Genomic DNA, 19736 nt, shown 5'->3' on the forward strand with positions numbered 1-19736 from the left:
ATAGTAACAACTAAAATGACACTTATGCTTTACCGAATTAAAAGTCATAGCGGCGTACATTATAGGCTTTCCATGTCTAAATGGGTTAACCCATTCAGAACGGGTACACTTTATTGTGTATCATTATTTTGTGCTTTAACTATTGAAAAACAGCAGATATACAAGCTCACAGCGTGGCACCGAGTGCCGCGCTGCAAGCTTGTAGATCTGCTATTTTTGAAACATTGTGAAAATTAGAATATTGACCCGATTCTTTAAGTGTCTTTTGAATCCTTCTAAGGTTTTTTGAAAAACCTATGTTTCTATGTCAGCAATCTGGCTAAGCCATCGTCAAAGAAATGGTCCTTTTCGCTTAACTGGAGCTCAGTTAGTCTGTTCTTGAGAGACTACTATGTCAGTGGTTCTCAAACCTTTTCATGTGAAGGACCCCTAGACTGATATTTATTTGGCCAGGGACCCCCATCTCAAAATATGTAGTTCCAGGGACCACCCAGAAGCAACATTTTCGCTTAAAAAATACATATATTCAAAGATTTGCACACATTTTCACAACTTTTTCAAAAATAGCAGATCTACAAGCTGTGAGCTTGTAGATCTGCTCTTTTTCAATAGTTAAAGCATTCAATAATTCTAAGCCTAAATGGGTTAATGTACAACGGTCAGTGTGACCCACAAACGTAGCGTTATTGGAGGCAAACGGAGCATTATATTTCTTTGTATCGGAGCAGTGGTAGCGCTCTTTGGTCGCTCTCTGGTCCAGAGCATTAGTGAGTTCTCCCTAAGGCGCGGCGCTGTTCCCATTGACAGAAATGTCCATTAGCGTGCAAGGTCTCCCGTCAACTTTAGTCAAAATGAAGGAAAGAATTTTGCCTACTCACCGAAACACTGACAGTTTTATAATGTTGAAAGACTATTCTCCTTGGAGGGAAATTCAGTCTCAGGACCCCACCTGAAAAACCCACTTTTTGGGCAGAAAATGTACAGAAATATCTGCCAGAGGGAATCTGTTTTTTGTTTTACTCAACTGCACCCTCTACAGATCTGGTAAATATAAATTAACATTAGTAGGACTGCAAAACTTTGTGTGTGGGGGAGAAAAAAAATACAGGTCTGCAAATCTGTGATGACGTGAAATTACAGCTTTATTATCTAAAAGAAAAGAAATCCCCTGTCAGTGGCCAAACTCTTTCTGGCAGCTTCTCGGGGTCACTGTGTTACAGGGAAACCACAGCACTGTGACTATTATTAGTGTTATTGATTATATTGATTTACTTTTTAACATTCCAGTGGCAGCTGGTTTGCTACCCTTCTCATGCTGCCTGCTGCTCCGTTCTGGTTCGAAAAACAAAACCAAAAAGATTATGAAATGCATTCTGAATCGTTTTCACGGATTCAGAAGCACTTGCAAGAGGCGCAAACTGCTTCGCTAAAACGGTGCGTTTATACAGCGCCTTCCTCCCAACGCGCTTTACAACGTGCACTTTTAGAGTCAAGTATCACCTGCCTGCGTGTATGCAGTCTGCTCTGCAATGAGTTACTCCAGGTATGGGCCGTATGGGTATGATTATGGTGGGTTGGGGGACGTACATGCTTGTATTACGTTAAGCAAAAAGCATATTGGACGTAGAGAAGTCTTCTAAACTGCGTTCACGCTGACGGCTACAAAAAAAAGTTTTTAATGGAAGTCCTAAAGATGCATCCTAGCTGCTAAGCAGTGGTTTGTTCCAGTTTTTCCTTTTCTTTTTGAGGGATGCCATAATCATTCCCTGCACGACATGCACGTGGTCGTGGAGATACGCTGGCTCGTTTCCAATGGATGGAATGTTTACTAGAGGGCTACGTTTTATTCGTATTCTTTATCCAAAAACATTCTGCACGTCATACTACGTATGACATTGAACATGGCGTAGGGGCGGCAGCGGGTAAGAGAAGATGAAGACCTGTTTGAATGTCATATGCAACTGGTGCGACTGATTAAAATATTTAGTGGCACTTGATAGTAGCCCGGTTCCAGACCATAGACCCACACCACTCTCAGAGTGGAGTAGCAGCTGTACTTACCGCCGAACACAGCCATACCGAAAACCGTACTTGCTTAACCCATTTAGAACGGGTACACAGTACTGTGTATTGTTATTTTATGCTTTAACTGTTGAAACATAGCAGATATAGATCTGCTATTTTTGAAAAATCGTGAAAATTAGAATTTTGACCCGATTCTATAAGTCTCTTTTGAATCCTTCTTAAGGTTTTTGGAAAAACACTGTGTTTCTATGTCAGCAATCTGGCCAGCCATCGTCAAAGAAAAAGTCCTTTTCACTTAACTGGAGCTCAGTCAGTCTATTCTTGAGAAACTACTACAGTATGTCAGTGGTGCTCAAACCTTTTCATGTGAAGGACCCCCAATGAGAAGGAAGAGGCCGCACAACTCTTCAGCCACGATGCAAATAATTTATTTAACCAACGTTACGACTGTTGCCAGTCTTCATCAGGGTTTTTTGTGAAGGACCCCCAAAATGATATGTATTTGGCCACGGACCCCCATCTCAAAATATCTAGTTCCAGGGACCCCCCCCCCCCCCCCCCCCCAGAAGCAAAACTTGAGTTACAAACGTTCACTTTGAAAATACATATATTCAAAGATTTGCACACATTTTCACGACTTTTTTTTCAAAAATAGCAGATCTACAAGCTCGCAGCGCGGCACTCGGTGCCGCGCTGTGAGCTTGTATATGTGCTATTTTTCACTGGTTAAAGCATTCGATAATTCTAGGCCCTAAACGGGTTAAACTCCCTAACGAGTGTGGAGGACGTCTCGGGTCTCAACCTTCTCTCTCTCCCCTCCAGGGAAGGACTCGCTCACCCTGGTGTTCGTGGAGACCAAGAAGGGCGCCGACGCCTTGGAGGACTTCCTGTACCGCGAGGGCTACGCCTGCACCAGCATCCACGGGGACCGCTCCCAGAGGGACCGCGAGGAGGCCCTGCACCAGTTCAGATCGGGACGCTGTCCCATCCTGGTGGCCACCGCGGTGAGTCCGTCTGTCTAGTACTGTCCAGGGTTCCCACGGTCATGAAATTCATGGAAATATTTTGAAATTAGAAAAATATATTTCCAGTACTGGAAAAGTTTTTGAATTGATCAAGGGTCCTGGAAGGTCCTGGAAAAAATAACTATGCATTGTCTTTGGTTATTGATTTTGTTAATACCTCTGAAATGACAAATTAAACACTGGCCAAATTGTCAAATATTAGAGGCAGAAATTGTGAAAATAGCTGTTGTGAGCATGTAGATCTGCTATTTTCACAATAGAAAAGTGTTATACAAAATTCCTCAACTCTCAGTGCTCGTCAGGGTGCCTGAAAAGGTTGAGAACCACTGGCATACACTGCCTGTCTTTGGGCACTGCATTGGAGTAAGTGACTCGTTATTGACCTGAATTATTGTTATATAGTCCTGGAAATTGGGTTAAATATTCTGGAAAGGTTTTGGAAACGTTTTGGAAATGAATTGGTAAAGATGTGTGGGAACCCTGTTGATAATGAGCACCGTATCCTGCTTAAAAAAGCCCAGGCTTTTATCAAGCCCACTATTGAGCGTTTTCTAACATTTTGTGGAAAGATGTGTGAGACGACAAATGTGAGTTTGTGGCTGACCACCATCTATGAAGATGACAATTGACAAAAGTAACACATTTTATCATCCCATTTAGGCCTAACTTAGGCCTAAATCAGAAATTAGCCTACAAAAACAAATATCTCGCTACATACTGTACATGTACTGTAAGCCCCTCCCATACACTAAAATGTGTTCCCGGCCTGATATCATTAAAACAAATCATTCATTAGTGTGCAATAAGTGTTAAATGGCTTTATATTATCAATATTACTGTAATAATGTCTTGTTCGCCACTTGCTCGATAACAGGCCCACTCAATAAATGTGTTATCGAGTTTATAGCGGTCCCTTGTTTCCAGCAACACCCCTGCCTCTCTCTCTCCCTTCTCATTCTCCTCCTGCTCTTTCTCTCTCCCCCACCAGGTGGCAGCACGTGGCTTGGATATCTCCAACGTCAAACACGTGATTAACTTCGACCTGCCCAGCGACATAGAGGAGTACGTCCACCGCATCGGACGCACAGGCCGCGTGGGGAACCTGGGTAAGGCTGTCTGTCCGTCCGTCTGTCACGTCACACATCAGATGTCACACTTTTGCCCCTACTCTTATCTCTGCCACCGTTGCCCCTATCCATGCCAAACACCCACTCCTTGGCTGGCAAATCACAACCTCCACCCCTGATTTCTCACATGGTCCTCTTCTAGTGCAACAATCAGGCAGGTTTTTGCAAAACACATTTTTGGACACTGCTCCTACATATTTTTCCCTAAAATCACGCAAATCGGTACACAGAAGTCATGTCATCAACATGGATCTGCATGTCCCATTTCCCATATTCCCTCCTGATTGGTTACGATTGCCTTCTAAAGTTTGTGTACGCGACCTGCTTATCTATAAGAGTGAGTGTGTGTGTGCGTGTGCGTGTGTGTGCGTGCATGTGTGTGTGTGTGTGTGTGTGTGTGCGTGTGCTCAGGACTGGCCACGTCCTTCTTCAACGACAAGAACGGCAACATCACTAAAGACCTGCTGGACATCCTGGTGGAGGCCAAGCAGGAGGTTCCCTCCTGGCTGGAGAGCCTGGCCTACGAGCACCAGCACAAGAGCACCACCAGAGGGCGCTCCAAGAGGTACACACACACACACACACTAGTCCAGCGCCTTTCAGCGAGTAGATGGTAGACAGGAGTAGATGGTAGACAGGCTCGTAGGTGCTCAAAAGAGACAACTTGCATCAGAGGAAATAATAATAGCTGTGAACTTCAGGAGAGAAACTACACGAATAAAACATCCTGTCAAACTGTTTGACTTGTGCAGAACGTGCAGACCAACGAGTGCTCCAGTTTATTTTATTTTCCTAAAGTGCCTTGGTATTATTATTTGAAATTTTACATGACGATTAATTGTCACTCAAATAATTGCGATTAACGATTTAATTAGCCCTATTCACGGCCCGCCCACTAAGCAAATTTCTCAGCAACTTCCTGGTGCTGACGTCAGTTTTGAAGGGGAAATTAATACAGAAATAGTTGGACTTAAAGCCAACAAATCATTATTTTGAACGGTAAAGTAAATTATAATGCTTTGTGCCTTTTACTATCTTGTATTCTTGATCATGTTAGCCGTATTTTATACTTTACTATTCGGAAATTGTATTAAATTTGCGATTTCTATGTTAACTATGTGCTTTTAGCAGGGTTTTACCCTTCAAAGCGTGACTTCAGCACCAGGGGGATGCTGAGTGGGCGGGCCGTGAATAGGGCTAATTGTGTTTGTTTTTTTTCGTTGGCAATTAGACAGTAGCTATGCCCCTCCCCTAAAAGCTTTTGTCCAATGCTAGCTTAGCAACCGGCAGCTTGCCAAGGCTGTTGCCAAGGCAAACCTTAGCAAGCAGGAAGTTATTCTATGCTAGCATTAGACAAAAGCTTTTTGGGATGGGCATAGCTACTGGCTAATTACATATCTGTTTGGCTTTTTCCACTATTAGTGGCTATTTCCACTATTTTTGAAAATGTTTGAAAATATTTTTCAACATGGAAACGATTATGACGATTATGACAAAATAATTATGATTATGACAAAATAATTGGGATTATGTCAAATAATTGCGATCATACGATTATGTAATAATTGTGACAGGCCTACTTGTTGGACGTAGCTTTTCTAACGTGTCTCTTGACTTCCACCCTCAGGTTCTCCGGTGGCTTTGGAGCGCGCGATTACCGCCAGACCAACAGCGGTGGCGGGGGAGGGGGCTTCGGAGGCCGCGGGGGGCGGGGCCAGGCGGGGCACGGCGGGAACCGAGGCTTCGTAGGAGGTAAGGGTCTGATGGACCGTCTATGCCAGTGGTTCTCAACCTTTAAATAATCATATTTGAACTGGGGACCCCCCCACCACCCTGACGAGCACTAAGAGTTGAGGCATTACATTTTGTATAACACGGTTCTATTGTGAAAACAGCAGGCATTGTGAGCATGTAGGTCTGCTGTTTTCACAATATCTGCCTCTAATATTTGAGAATTTGGCCAGTGTTTAATTCGTCATTTTAGAGGTATAAAAAAAATCCTTAAATTGTCACTTTAGAAATGTGCAGATACCCTCTATGCACTTAAACTTTATGTTGGTTTGTTTACTGTTGAGTGAGAAAACAATGTTGCACATTAAGTTAATCATCTGGGGACCCCCCCCAAAATAATTCCCGACCCACAGGTTGAGAACCCCTGATCTATGCTTTAGTATAGACAAAGTAAGTACCTAAATTAATTTGGAGACATACCTATGAACACAAAAAAATATAACAAAGTACAAACATGCTGCAACATACTCAAGCAGGGTACAGACTAACATTGAGATACAGTAGTTGGTACTGTATATACATTACATGCACATACTGTACACCTCAGAGATGGATGCTTTTAGATGAGAAAGAGCACTTTCACATCACTTCGTACCGCGCTACATCCGCTATTTTTGATCGATTCCCCCAAAATCTCGAAAGTGTTTTGATTAATGTTGAATAATTCTTAATCACAAAACGGTCTGAGAAGAACTGCTGATTTCAGAAGGCATTTATTTGTAGTTCTGAACTCAGGTCTCACACTGGCTTAATAATCCATGCGTCGTCGTTGTTGTTCTCAACCCTTCCTCTCTGTTCTCACCCAGGTGGATTCGGTAACTTTTACAGCGGCGACGGCTACGGAGGAAACTACTCCCACTCCCAGGTGGACTGGTGGGGCAACTAGAGCTCCTCTCCTCCCCCTCCCCCCTCCTCCCTACTGCTCTCCCACCCTCCTCCCCCACCCCCACCACCTCCTCTTTTCTACACCCCCCCCCCCCCCCCCCCTCCCTCCCAGACCGTCTTCACCAGCCGCCGTTCTTCTAAAGACGTCACGCCCGCTCATTTCTTCACCGCTCGCCGCCGGACGCAAAGTCTTCTTCACCTCCCAGATAGAGGGGCCCCCCCTTTGTTTAGTTTTTAGTTGTCGTTTCCCCCCCTTTTTCTTTCTCGTGAAGACCGCTAACAATCCTAGCTCAGTTCTTTTTTCTGTAGGGAATGCGATGGACACATTTTTATATATACTATATATATATATACCCAATGAAGTTTTTCTTTCCCCGGTTGAACATACCATAACCCAACTAAATGAAAACCATCGAGGCGGTTTTTTGCACGCTGCGTGATTCTTTTTTCATAGTGGATCGCCGAGCGGGGCGTTTTTAAGAGAATCCTTCCCCCCCTCCCTCCCAACACCCCCCCCCCCCCCACCCCCGACGTTGACGCTTTGCCCCAGAACGTGAACTCGAATCACCGATTCTAACGGGACTAATCTCCTATAGCTATAGCGAGAAGCTGGGGCAGAGGCGGACGGACGTCGGGATTTGAAACGTACCTTTTTTTTGTGTCGTTTTTGTTTGTTTCTTTCTTTTTTTGCTGAGATGCTCTTGGTTTTCTTACCAGTTTTTACTTTTTAAACCAGCCTCAGACGTAGTTGTCACTCGTGAATCAAGGTTTGTTATGCTAGTCCCCCCGCCCCCCCCCCCCCTTTCCCCTCACCCCTCCCCCTGTTTTCCACTCCACTCGTTGAAAATGTAATCAATTATTATTATTATTATTATGAGTTCGCCCAGACCTGAAACAGATGTTAAATATTGAGAGAAAGGGTCTAGAGAGAGAAGGAGCTTCCCCGAATCCTTTTTATCGCAGTGGTTTTCAAACTTTTCTTTTCTTACTTTTTATTTTTGATTCCCTCCCTCCCCCCACATAACTCTCATAAGAGTTACACACCTGTAAGGGTTCATTTGGAACCCTGAGGGTGCCTGGACGCCCCCCTTTCCCCCCCATTTTGAGAACCACAGGTCTTATCGGAATGTTTCAGAAAAAGCCAGAGTCTTTTTTTTTGGTTCGGCAGGCAGCCAGGGGGAGGCCGGCCGTCGCGTGGTTGTTGCCCCCTGCTGGTCGACGATGATAGCAAATGTAGACTCTTGGGACTTGTCGTTCTTTATTTCACCGCTTAACAAATGACTGCATTTTCCTTTATTTTTTATTTTTAAACGAAACAAAATGGAGGATCATTTGTTTGTTTATGTACTGTGCCTTTCAAAATTAGTACTTTCTTCACTTATTATTATTATTATTTTCTTTTTCTCCCCTTTCGTTCTTATTGTCATTTATAACTGGCCAAAGAAAAAGATAATATACTGGCCAAAATCTGACAAATAAAAAGATGTATTTAATGTCCTATTTGGGTTTTTAAACATTTTCTTTAGTTAACGATTTTATTTGGAAGGAAAAATCAAACTAGGCTTGAACTAAATCAAACCTTGGCAAAAAAAAAAGTATAATAGACTTTAAAAAAAAATAATGAAACCACTGCGATGATGACGCAACGCAACTCCACACGACTTCTCGTTCGTCTTTACCGGAGTTCAAATTATGTCACAGAGTTTTTGATGAGCTGTTTCCCAAAAGCACTACCGCTGTGTGACGTCCATCATTTGCACTTCCGTTCTTGGCCCGTTGCTCTTAACCCAGAACGTGGCTTGATTGTTAGCGAATGAACGACTGGGTAAGAGCAAATATATAGCGAGTCAATGGAAGTCGTGCAAGTTAAAAAAAAAAAGATATAGATTTTAAAGAAAAAGCCACTTTCTCTTTGTTGCAAGTCAATCGGCATCTCTCATCATAGTGGTAATGTCGTTGCTGCTGGGCGGAAATATCCATAGTTTAACTCGATGATTTTGCCGTAAATTAAGGCTGTACGTGATCTTACTACATTGCCACGCTAAAGTATCAGGGAATAGCAGATCTACAAGGCTCAAAACGCGTCTGAATTGTCACACGTTTTCAGCCATATTTCTTCTTTGTTTTTCAGTTAGAATCCTGAAAAGGTTAACGGGTTTCCACCCGGCAGCAACGACATGCTTTTGGGAATCAAAGTCTTGTTTAATGACCGTTTTGTCCAGTAATGAGCTCCATGCGGGGTTCCCCAGAGCTGTGTCCGCAGCACCCACTCCCCCCCCCCCCCCCCGCCCTCTGGATTCCAATCATCCAATCAGTCTGTGAAGTTGGACGCCGTTTTGGTTGCCCCTCCTGCCGTCCTGGTGTTTTAGTTTATCCGTTTTCTTTTAACGATGAGAGATTTTAAGTGAAAACAAAATGTACCCATTTGTGCGATCTCTGGGTACAAACAGTGGCGTCAGTTCGGCAACAGCTAAGGTATGGCAACATGACTGGTGTCTTGCACGCGCGCCCTCGCGTGTGTGCAAGACACCAGTCATGTTGCCATACCTTATCTCAACATAGGCACGATGAAAAGTACATTTTATTATTTCCCCCTGTAGCCAAGGTATGGCAGCTGCCATAGCTTGCCATACCCAATTGACGCCTCTGGGTTCAAAGCTGCAATCCATGACCTTCATGACATGCCTGGCATTCGAACCTGGAGCCCTCCCCCCCCCCCCCCCCCAGGCTAAAGACTGTTTGGCCAGAGGATAAATTGAGTTTTGAACTTTCATGCTTCCTTCATTTGGGCTTCATGCAATACCACTTGTAAACCAGTTTAGGCCAACTACGACCAACTGCAGTTGTTGGTAACATTGTATTAACATACTCTACTCACACACAAGGAATGCAGCTTTGAATTAACACAATGATTTAAGCGCGGTCCACGCACAAAAGACCATGACTTAATTTATATATTGTTCGCCGCTGTTGTCATTAAGAGTTGTGGTATGGACTCTGCCGTCCACTTGAGCTAGGAGGAGTCTTAAAACTCCAGTTAAAAGGAGTCTTAAAACTCCAGTTAAAAGGAGTCTTAAAACTCCAGTTAAAGCTCTAGCACTTGGTGTGGACGGACCATTGCTGTGTGACGTGGCAACGACAACAACCAGGAAGCAGGAGGATTATGTGGCCAAAACTTGCCACAACAAACTGACAACGTTCCAGACTCTTACCAATCGACGGCCTCGGCCGGGCGGGGGAAAGGTCGTTGGCGCTTTAGCACGCCTCTGGGGAACTGGTCTCCTGTTACCGCCGATTTAACGGGAGAGATTCAACGACGACGGACGTTTTTTTTTGCAACCCCTTGTCTGCCAAAATCATCTTTCAAGGGCATTCACATGGAGGAAAAAAAAACTGAAGAATAAAATGAAAAAAAGAAAGATGAAAACAAGAGAGTTCAAATAAAATTCTTGCTCACTCTATCCTGGAGAGTTATATGAAGAGTCTTCTCTAAAATAAGCCATTCCAGTTCCGTCATCTGTGTATTTTTTAAAACCATAGCGTTTTAAGTCGGGGATGACAACCGTCGAGACTGGGCCACTATAAAGTAAATCCCCCCGCCGCCCCCACTTATCCCACACAGCATGCCATGTAGGGCATCCATGGGCTGTACCCCGCAACTTAACCACTTATACTTACGCTATTTGAAAGCCTAAAGATCTACAAGCTCACACCGCGTTGCACCGCAATGTGTTGTGAGCTTGTAGATCGGGCTTAAAGGAGTAGTTCACCCCCACAATGACTTTTTTTTCCATTGATTACTCATGCCATGGAGACTTGAGTTCAATAATATTTTTTGGTATTTGTCGCATTCCTAAGACAAAAATTTGAATACAGTAAATTTAGCCTCATTGATTCCGGATGGGGACCCAAATGCATTCAGGTCCCCACCCGGAATCAATGGGGGTAAATGTATTGTTATCAAATTATTGTCTTAGGAATGCAACAAAGAATATTATTGAACTTAAGGGTTAGGGGTTAGGGTCTTCATGGCATGAGTAATCAATAGAAAAGAAGTCATTTTGGGGGCGAACTACTCCTTTAAGCTATTTGAAAGACTAAAGATCTACAAGCTCACACCGCGTTGCACCGCAATGTGTTGTGAGCTTATAGATCGGTTTTAAGAGGTAAATATTTAGTTGTCGGTACGGCCAGTCTCTCCTGGACGACATAATGACACGTCTGGCTGAGGGACGTTCTAGTCATCCTGATTTGGCTGCGTAGTGGACAGAAACACCCAGGGGCCCTGGGTACAAGGATTCACTGCGGGCCCCTGTGCTTTAACTATTGAAAAATAGCAGATATACAAGCTCACAGCGCGGCACCGAGTGCCGCGCTGCGAGCTTGTAGATCTGCTATTTTTTGAAAAATCGTGAAAATCTTTGAATATTTCAAATCCTTCTGAGGTTTTTTGAAAAACCTGTGTTTCTATGTCAGTGGAGCTCAAACCTTTTCATGTAAAGGACCCCCAAAATGGTATGTATTTGGCACGGAACCCCATCTCAAAATATTGAGTTCCAGGGACCCACCCAGAAGCAAAATTTGAGTTACAAATGTTCGCTTAAAAAACACATATATTCAAAGATTTGCACACATTTTCACGACTTTTCAAAAATAGCAGATCTACAAGCTCGCAGCGCGGCGCTATATATCTGCTATTTTTCAATAGCTAAAGTATAAAATAATTAAGGCCCCTCCACCACCTTGGGCCCTAGTAACTCAGTCCCACTTTCCTACCCCTTGTGACTCCCCTGGAAACACCCACCATGGCCAGTCTGTCATCCCTGCTTGAGATTCCAGCCCAGCGTTCATTGGGACTGTACAGTGGTTGGAAGTGCAGTTCCCCTCAAATGTAAATAAACTAAACTCAGCGCAGCAGAGCAGAGCAGGGTAACGAAATGCACTGTTGCTGCCTGATGGATGGTAAAAAGAAAAACAAAAACGTGTATTTATGAATCGATTTTCATCAGGGGGTTTGATTTACTTAATTTAGGTGAACCACTTTGTTCGACGGGAAATCGAGCTGTTGCGATTGTAGTTGTGATAATATAAAAAGAAACATTGCAAATGCAAGCGAAGAATCTCCATGAAAATGGATCGACACAAACTAGACACTTAACCAACCATGCCAGGTGAAGCGAGATCGGTTTGCCTTTTGGTCCGTGTTGTTGTGGTGAGTGTTGTTCAGTGGGCAATTTGTACATAAATCTAACCACGTGAGTCTTGGCATCCCTATTCAGGACTTAAAGGCCCAACAAAAAATACTACCAATACATAGCAGCAATGGGGTGTTATCCTATCTCCCTCCGTTATCGCCTCAAATTGCCCACTGGCTTTAAAGAATCACCCCGGCCGGACCCAGGCGACAAAAACGCGTGCAAAAGTGTTGTTGTTTTTTGGTCAAGGATTTCAAAGAATTCCGCCAAGCGAAAAAAGAAAAATTCTGCAGAAACTTTTTTTTAATTTGGTTTGATATCTATTTTTATTTTCTCTCTTATCTCTCTGTAAGCGACATTTGAATCTGCATGTCGTTTTCCTGGTCTGGTCCAAGTTGAACCGTATATATTAACAGAACACAAGCTATTCCCCTCTATAATAGGCGAGGACAAGTTGATGGAGAGGTCTGGGGAGTTCGATGACTCTGACCCTTCACTGCAGTTGAAGTCTGCCGGATTCAGTCTTGGCACATGGAAAAGTTCCGGGCCCCACTTTGGGGGCTCGTGCAGGTCATGTTGACAGTTTTTTTTTTTTTTCAAAACACATCTCGGCACAAATAGCTTATTTTTTATTCTCCCATGAAGTGGTCAGAACTGATATTTTGCTAGATCATTTGGTGAAGATGCTCACGCCGACTCTTGGTGTGATTCGGCGTGGCACTGAGACAGCCTTGTTTTCTTTTAACCCATTTAGGCCTGAACTCATTATGACGCAATATTTTATGCTTTAAATATTGAAAAATTGCAGATATACAAGCTCACAGCGCGGCACCGAGTGCCGCGCTGCGAGCTTGTAGATCTGCTATTTTTGAAAAATCGTGAACATTTGAATTTTGACCCGATTCTATAAGTGTCTTTTGAATCCTTCTAAGATTTTTGGAAAAAAAACTATGTTTCTATGTCAGCAATCTGGCCAGCCACCGTCAAAGAAAAGGTCCTTTTCACTTCACTGGAGCTCAGTTAGTCTGTTCTTGAGAGACTACTATGTCGGTGGTTCTCATAATTCTTCATGTGAAGGACCCCCAAAATGATATTTATTTGGCCACAGAGCCCCATCTCAAAATATCTAGCTCCAGGGACCACCCAGAAGCAAAATTTGAGTTACAAACGTTCGCTTTGAAAATACATATATTCAAAGATTTGCACCCATTTTCACGACTTTTTTCAAAAATAGCAGATCTACAAGCTCGCAGCGCGGCACTCGGTGCCGCGCTGTGAGCTTGTATATCTGCTATTTTTCACTGGTTAAAGCATTCCATCATTTCTAGGCCTAAATGGGTTAAACCCACTCCTTGTAAAACTACTACGAACGAACTCCACACGCTTGGGCCCCGAGGCAGGGCTGCACGTTTTATAATCCTCAGCAGATAGCTGAATTCAGGAGTCACAGTGCAGGTGCAAATGACAATCAGGTGACTGTGATAGGATGGATAACACACAAAAAGGATTGTCGTAGATGTAGCATTCTTTTGTGGAGGACTTTTACGCTGATTTAACCTTGAAAGTCCAATAAAAGCAAGGGCCTTACAACGATGTGTTTTAAGTGTGTATTGTTGTACACCCATGACGTCATAGGATTGATAGATCGTTGCAGCAGATTGCTGGTTGGCCGATAGACAGGAAGTTTGTGTTGTCGGCTTGTGTATGTTCACTGCTCTTTAAGCCCACTTTGTGTGCCAAAATAACCAATCTACAAGCTCCGTGTGAACTCGTCGATCGGTGTTTTCGGACCACGACCGTCATACGAAGGGAGTGTGTAAATCGGGCAACACCCAGGATCAACTCGTACACCTTGGCCTTGGCTCACAGCTTCCATGGTGCGCTCTGCTTGCTGGGAGATAGTAAAACACAAGCGTTTTAAGTCCCAAACAATGAGGACTGGAGGAGAGTGCTTTCCTCGAAAGAAACTTACATCTCTTGCACTTTGACTGCGTTAAGTGTTCGGTGTACATACAATTATTAAAGGGATACTGTGGCATTTTCTAAATGTCATGTCAGTCTTAGCTTTTCTTTTCTACAAGGGCACTGGCACAGTGGCACAATCCCCCCTTCCATGTATGCGGCATCCTTTTGTGTCTTGGGGTTTTATGTGTCACAAGGGATTGAGATTAATTATGTCAATGCCCGGTATTCTGGTAACGTGTACAGTATTTCCTTGTTGACACATTTTGAAATCAATGCCATTACATTAATGACGCAAACGCGCATGCATTGACGCTTTGTGTTATTTGTCGGCAGCTACTGGGTGTCTTCAAACAAGACCACAGAATAAGAGAGCTTCCCAACACCTCTGAGAAATAAATTGGCATCCTTTTATGCGTGATTTATGCTTGGTTTCCTGCGTCTTGTCGCGCATTGAAAATAGCTAATCTATGCATCGCCGGTGGCGACACGTTGTGAGCTCAGCTCGTAGACCGCTATTTTCTACGCAAGGCACCGGCGCACAACTACGAATAAATCTAAAGCTTTATAGAAATCCATAGGTATCGCTAGCTGTACATTTTCAGACAGGAGCTTATTTCGTTTGGAATAAGGCTAAAACTGATATACCTGTATGATAGCACATTTTATTTTTGTATTTTTATTTTTACAGTACCTGCGAGTCAGTTTTTAAAATGTCAGTGTATCCCTTAAAGAAAAGAAACGAACGGCTTTACATTTTATAGTACATTGGCAGATGGTGCCTTGATTTTCTATCACCGTACGTGAGGATCAGGGCCGGTTTTTCCACTTTGGAAAATATTCAATACTGATGTCAGCTTCTCAACTGCTTTAAAATTCAACACCTAGTACATTACATGTGTTTTATTTGCTCAACGAAAGCACATCTGATTATAATATAGATGTCTTTTTAGTTTCGTTTAGTTTGTTCTCGTAACATTTTGTACGTGTCGTCTGCTTTGGCTAAGTAAGAATTCAGCGTTTTTGGCTGACGTCCTCCCGAGTTCTCATTTCTAAACTGTTCCAACCCCGTCTTTTGGGGGAAAGAAAAACGCGCTTTGATGCCTTAGAAATGACCACAGACGCCCCCAGTGGGTGACGGCGTTGTCACTTAATTCACAGGCTCGCCGCGTGCGTGTGGCTATAGAGGCCACAAGCTGATGCAAACGGCTCATCTGGAGCGAACTTGACTTTATAAACGGTGGAGACTTCCACCGACGGATTCAGAACAATTAATGAAAATGGTGCTATACGTTTTTTTGTCTTCGCGGCCTGTCTTTCGCCCACTTTCTTTCTTGGTTGTTTTGAAGGCGAACTGAAAGTGGTAGTTTTACACTTATTTGAAACGTTATGTTTTTTTTATTGCACAATTAAGTCTTTCAGGAGAAGAAAAAAAGTCAAAGCTTCCGAGAAGTGTTTCCGTTGTGAGTGTGGGTATGTTTGTGTGTGTGTGTGTGTGTGTGTGTGTGTGTGTGTGTGTTTAAGCCTGTGCTCGTAAGAAGGACAATTAATAGTTTGCAACTAGCCACTGCACACTAAGATCCAGTGTTATTTTATCCTTTTGTACAAATGTAACCAAATGGACCCTTACGGGTTCATTTGGTTACATTTCTTGTACAGGCTGAAGAGTTACATTAACCCTCCAGGATTTTTAACAATGCAAGTGTAGTAGATTTCCTCAAATCTTCCAGGCCGGGTGTTGAGTGTGTGTGTGTGTGTGTGCGCGTGCGTGTGCGTGTGTGTGAGGGGGGAGGGTTGAGGGGCGTCCAGACTGAAATGTAGTTTGAGTTTTAGAAAAAAGAGGGGATGTTTTTTTTTTCTTTTTTTTTCTCACAACTATGAAGCAGAATTTCTTTGGGACCAGGGGGAATTCTAGTTACCTGTCACTGGAGGGATTTAGCTATTTGCACACAACAAGTACTAGAGTCTACTTTTCGCTGCTAGTTTGTATAATTTATCGAGCATTTTTGAGAAATATTTATTTTTGTAAGCCTAACGATGAAAAAAAAAGTTGATATTTTAAAAAAAAAGTGACTTGACCAAAAGACAGTAAACATGAAAAAAAAATAACTAAAAAAATAACAAAAAAATAAAATAAAACACTGGCACTTGAATGTCGAATGTCATCGGTATGAGTGGAGATTTCTATTTTTCTGGGGTAGTGTGAGCTTTTTAAATGTTAAAGATGCGACGTGTGGGGGTTTCTCTTCAATATATCACTGTGTTCTCCACGTGGGATGGCACTTTCTTATGCCAGCCCCCAGACCGCCCACGTAGCACACGTAGCATTCTGCCTACTTGCGCTGTCATTTTATCAACGAAAATACAAAAAAAATAAAATCCAAAACAAAAGAGTGAGGACGATAACTAAATGTAATGGCCAAAGAAAACACCTCACTGCGGAGTCTTATGATCTGAATTCACCAAACAGTGATATATTTGGGGAAGATCCTACATGAGTTACATTTAAAGTCATATTGGACTCGATAACAGATCCGCGAACCTTTTTTTCCGCGACAGGATCCATCGCTAGTAATAATAATTATCACCGTAAAAAAACACTCTTGCGATCAAATAAGTTTCAATTGGCGACGGGAATTTGAAACAACGCAACCAACAATGCCAAGGTTTGGATAAAAAAAAAAAAACAATAAACAAATAAAAGATTTAAAATAGCTATAATTTAAAACCATTTTTCTAAAAACTAAAAAAGAAAAAAAGTCAAAGCATTGCAGTACTATCAAGTACCAAAAAAAAAAAGAGAAAAAACGTAAGTGTCCAGATTTCTCTCCAAGTAGATTACGAAAAAAGATGTTTTTATGTATTATTTTGTTTTGGGTTTTCCGTTCTCCTTCCTCTTACACCCTTGTTGTGAGCGTCTGGCAAAGTGGGCGATCTTTAAACAGTCTGTATAACACAGAATTAAATGTGTGGTTCTCTTGACATGTTGTTGTAATCTGCATATAGCAGGCCTCGGGAGGTGCCCGGCCGCGTCGGTGGGGTGAGTGGGGGGCGGGGGAAACGCACTCGGTCACGCCCAGGACGAAATCCCTTTGTAATAGTATTTGATGAAACCACGCACGCTATTAAAGCCCCTAATTTATACGTACGTCGTACGAAAACGGGCAATCCGCAAGCTCACGAGGTGCCACATCGCAACGCGTCGTGAGTTGTATATCTGCTGTTTTCTTTTTTTTCACCTTTTTAAAATTACACCCCCCAAAATACCGACGCCAGTTCGAAGTCTTTAATTCATTCGTGCTTTCGTGGACTTTCCAGAAAGGCTAAGGGACTAACCTCACTCAGGTGGGTGAGTTCCACTAGCGACTGAATGTAAGACTTCAGCGTCGTTCAAAAAGTGTAAATGTACATATTATGTAATGTATATATGTAATAGTATCGGACGATGATTTGATATCGTTACTCCAAAACTCCTTGCGGCGTCTCGATTGAAAAGGGAGTTGACTGGAGCTGTGTTGCCGTTATTGACCGGCCAGTGACCGCCCCACCCACCCACTCCCACCCAACGCACCAGCACCACCACCGGGCCTGATAGTTAGTATTTGCTTTATGTCTTAGTTTAGTAGCTGTGCACGAAGAGCACTGCACGAAGAGAAAAAGAAAATGACTTAACTGTGCATCTATTCTGATTTTACCACAATTAAAAAAGAAATTTGGATTTGCAAATGTATAGCAAGCGTTTGTGTCTTCTTTTCGTGTGTGTGTGTTGTAGTTCAGTGTTTCTTAAACTTTCAAATGTCAAGTTAACGGGTCCATTTGTACACTGTCAGAGTTACAGACTTGTATGGGTCAATTTAGACCCCTCTAAATTAAAAGGAACCCACAGCACAGAGTCCCTGGAATCCACTTTGAGAACCACTGTTGTAGTTAAATTGATACAGATGTTCTTGAGTCCATTATAAAGTTAACACTGTTTTATTTCAATTTCAGTTTAAATACATTGTATAGGCATTCATTGTATGAAAATTAATCTCTTTTTGGTCTTGTAAAATCAACATAATGTATGAAATAACAGTCAGTGATGAATGGAGCTCTGCTCAATCGATCAGTACACATTACAGTAATGCCGTGTTTCACATACATTCATAGAGGCAATGCTGGGAGTTTCCCAGTACAACCACTTTGATATTCTCTGGTCACACAAGGAATGGGTCACCTAAAAAACACCCCTATTTGAAATGTTCTCCTACTCATATTGACCGATGATGACCTGGTCATCAAATTATTCGCCCAGGAACAAACGTGTCTCCATGAATTGTAATTGCTAGAAAATAAGTCTTTTTTTGGGGGGTGAACTACTCCTTTAATACCGGACAAACAACAATGATACCAAAGATGTCCGTGTGGCTCCGATTAAACGTTACTCTGCTCTGCCCAACGTTAAGTAAAAAGGTCTTTAGTCTTCAGACTCTTCTCCTAGCTGAGCCCAAGAGGAGACCCAAGCTCTTGCAGTTCACGTAACAAAGCATTTAGAATTATTCATCTTGATTCTTCATTATCCCGAAGGTCTTGCCTTCACACTCGTTACTTGTAAGATAAACATCGAGTGAAACCCATGTTGCTTTCAACTTGTTGGTCACTCTTTTGTTTCTGGAAATCCTGAGATGACTTAAGCGAGAGGGAAAGAAAATACATAATGCTCTAATATAGAGTGATTGTATAGAGCAGGGGTCTTCAACGTTTGTTTTTTCAGCCCGAGAACCCCATAGCTGAGAGATGAAGCAGGGACCCCCCACTACATGTTGTATAAAAATGTGTTGATTAAACCTTTTCATACTGTAGATCTCATAGATAGCTTCATAGACTTGATTGGCAGCACTATCATCAGTGTTGGATGTTAATGTGTTTTCATACTTTTACTGTACTTAGTCTGTTCTTTTGTCTCCACACACCAAACCTCTTTGCTAAAAATAGCCGATCTACACCCCCGTAGTAACTCAGAGGACCCCCCAGTTGAAGACCCCTGGTCATAGAGTGAATGATGATGATTGGCTGGTGTGTGTGGCATCACAGTTGCATCATGGGGGTCCGGGGTGGCATCCCCGGATCCACGCTGGTTCTCTGGAGCTCTGCTGTCCAGAAGGTCTACAACAGCCCCGATGCATCCTCCAGCTTGCTCCCGGTTGGTCCTCGGTTTTCTCCTGCTTCCAGCCAAAAGTCTGGGTTGTCTTCGTACCATTTGACTGAAGGAGACGCACGCGCACACACACACACAAGTTACAGTTCAGGACTTATTTTTATGAATAAAACATGAGTATGTTTAGGTTAATACAGTTAATAGTTAGATAGTCGCGCTACAAGTTGGAATAAATGCTAAACGATTATACCAAACTTAACATTTTGGAGGTGCCAGGCGTGCGGGGAGGGGACATACACTGTGTACATGTACCTGTGTGAGGACGCAGTGTCCAGGGTTGTAATGGAGGACAGACATGGTGTACGGTACTATGTCTGTCCTCTCTAGAACGATTATCACGATTATTGTGACAAAAGAAATTATGATTTACGATATTATCGTGATACTCAAAATCCATTATCTTGGGGTGGAACATTTGCCAAAAAATAGATCTACAAGCAGTAGATCGGCTATTTTTTGGCAAAGACATTTGATAGTGAAAAATGTAGATCGGCTGTTTTCACTAGTTTTGTGCCACAGTCTTGTATGA

General features: G+C 42.8%; 2 protein-coding genes across 3 annotated transcripts in view; one reads left to right on the plus strand and one right to left on the minus strand.

Annotated features, from left to right (window-relative positions):
- Positions 1–9322, plus strand: part of LOC308279980 (ATP-dependent RNA helicase DDX3X-like) — a 34546-nt gene extending 25224 nt beyond the window's left edge. The window contains 5 exon segments of the mRNA XM_080720218.1: positions 2848–3029; positions 4039–4156; positions 4589–4742; positions 5805–5929; positions 6775–9322. Coding sequence (XP_080576344.1) covers positions 2848–3029; positions 4039–4156; positions 4589–4742; positions 5805–5929; positions 6775–6854 — 659 coding nt within the window. The 3' untranslated portion in view covers positions 6855–9322.
- The window catches only part of tgds (TDP-glucose 4,6-dehydratase), a 273449-nt gene that overhangs the window by 245447 nt on the left and 8266 nt on the right, over positions 1–19736 (minus strand). Inside the window, exon 13 of one of the 2 annotated variants that reach the window (XR_013961734.1) lies at positions 18807–19253. Coding sequence is in view for 1 of the 2 variants with exons in the window: in XM_080720733.1 (XP_080576859.1) it covers positions 19156–19253 (98 nt within the window). In the remaining variant the exon portion in view is untranslated. Of the gene's footprint in view, positions 1–18023; positions 19254–19736 lie in introns of those variants that run through there. The other variant, XM_080720733.1, reaches the window with a different exon arrangement.

Source organism: Nannobrachium achirus (genome assembly GCF_963921795.1).
Source record: "Nannobrachium achirus genome assembly, chromosome: 24".
NCBI lineage: Eukaryota > Metazoa > Chordata > Actinopteri > Myctophiformes > Myctophidae > Nannobrachium > Nannobrachium achirus.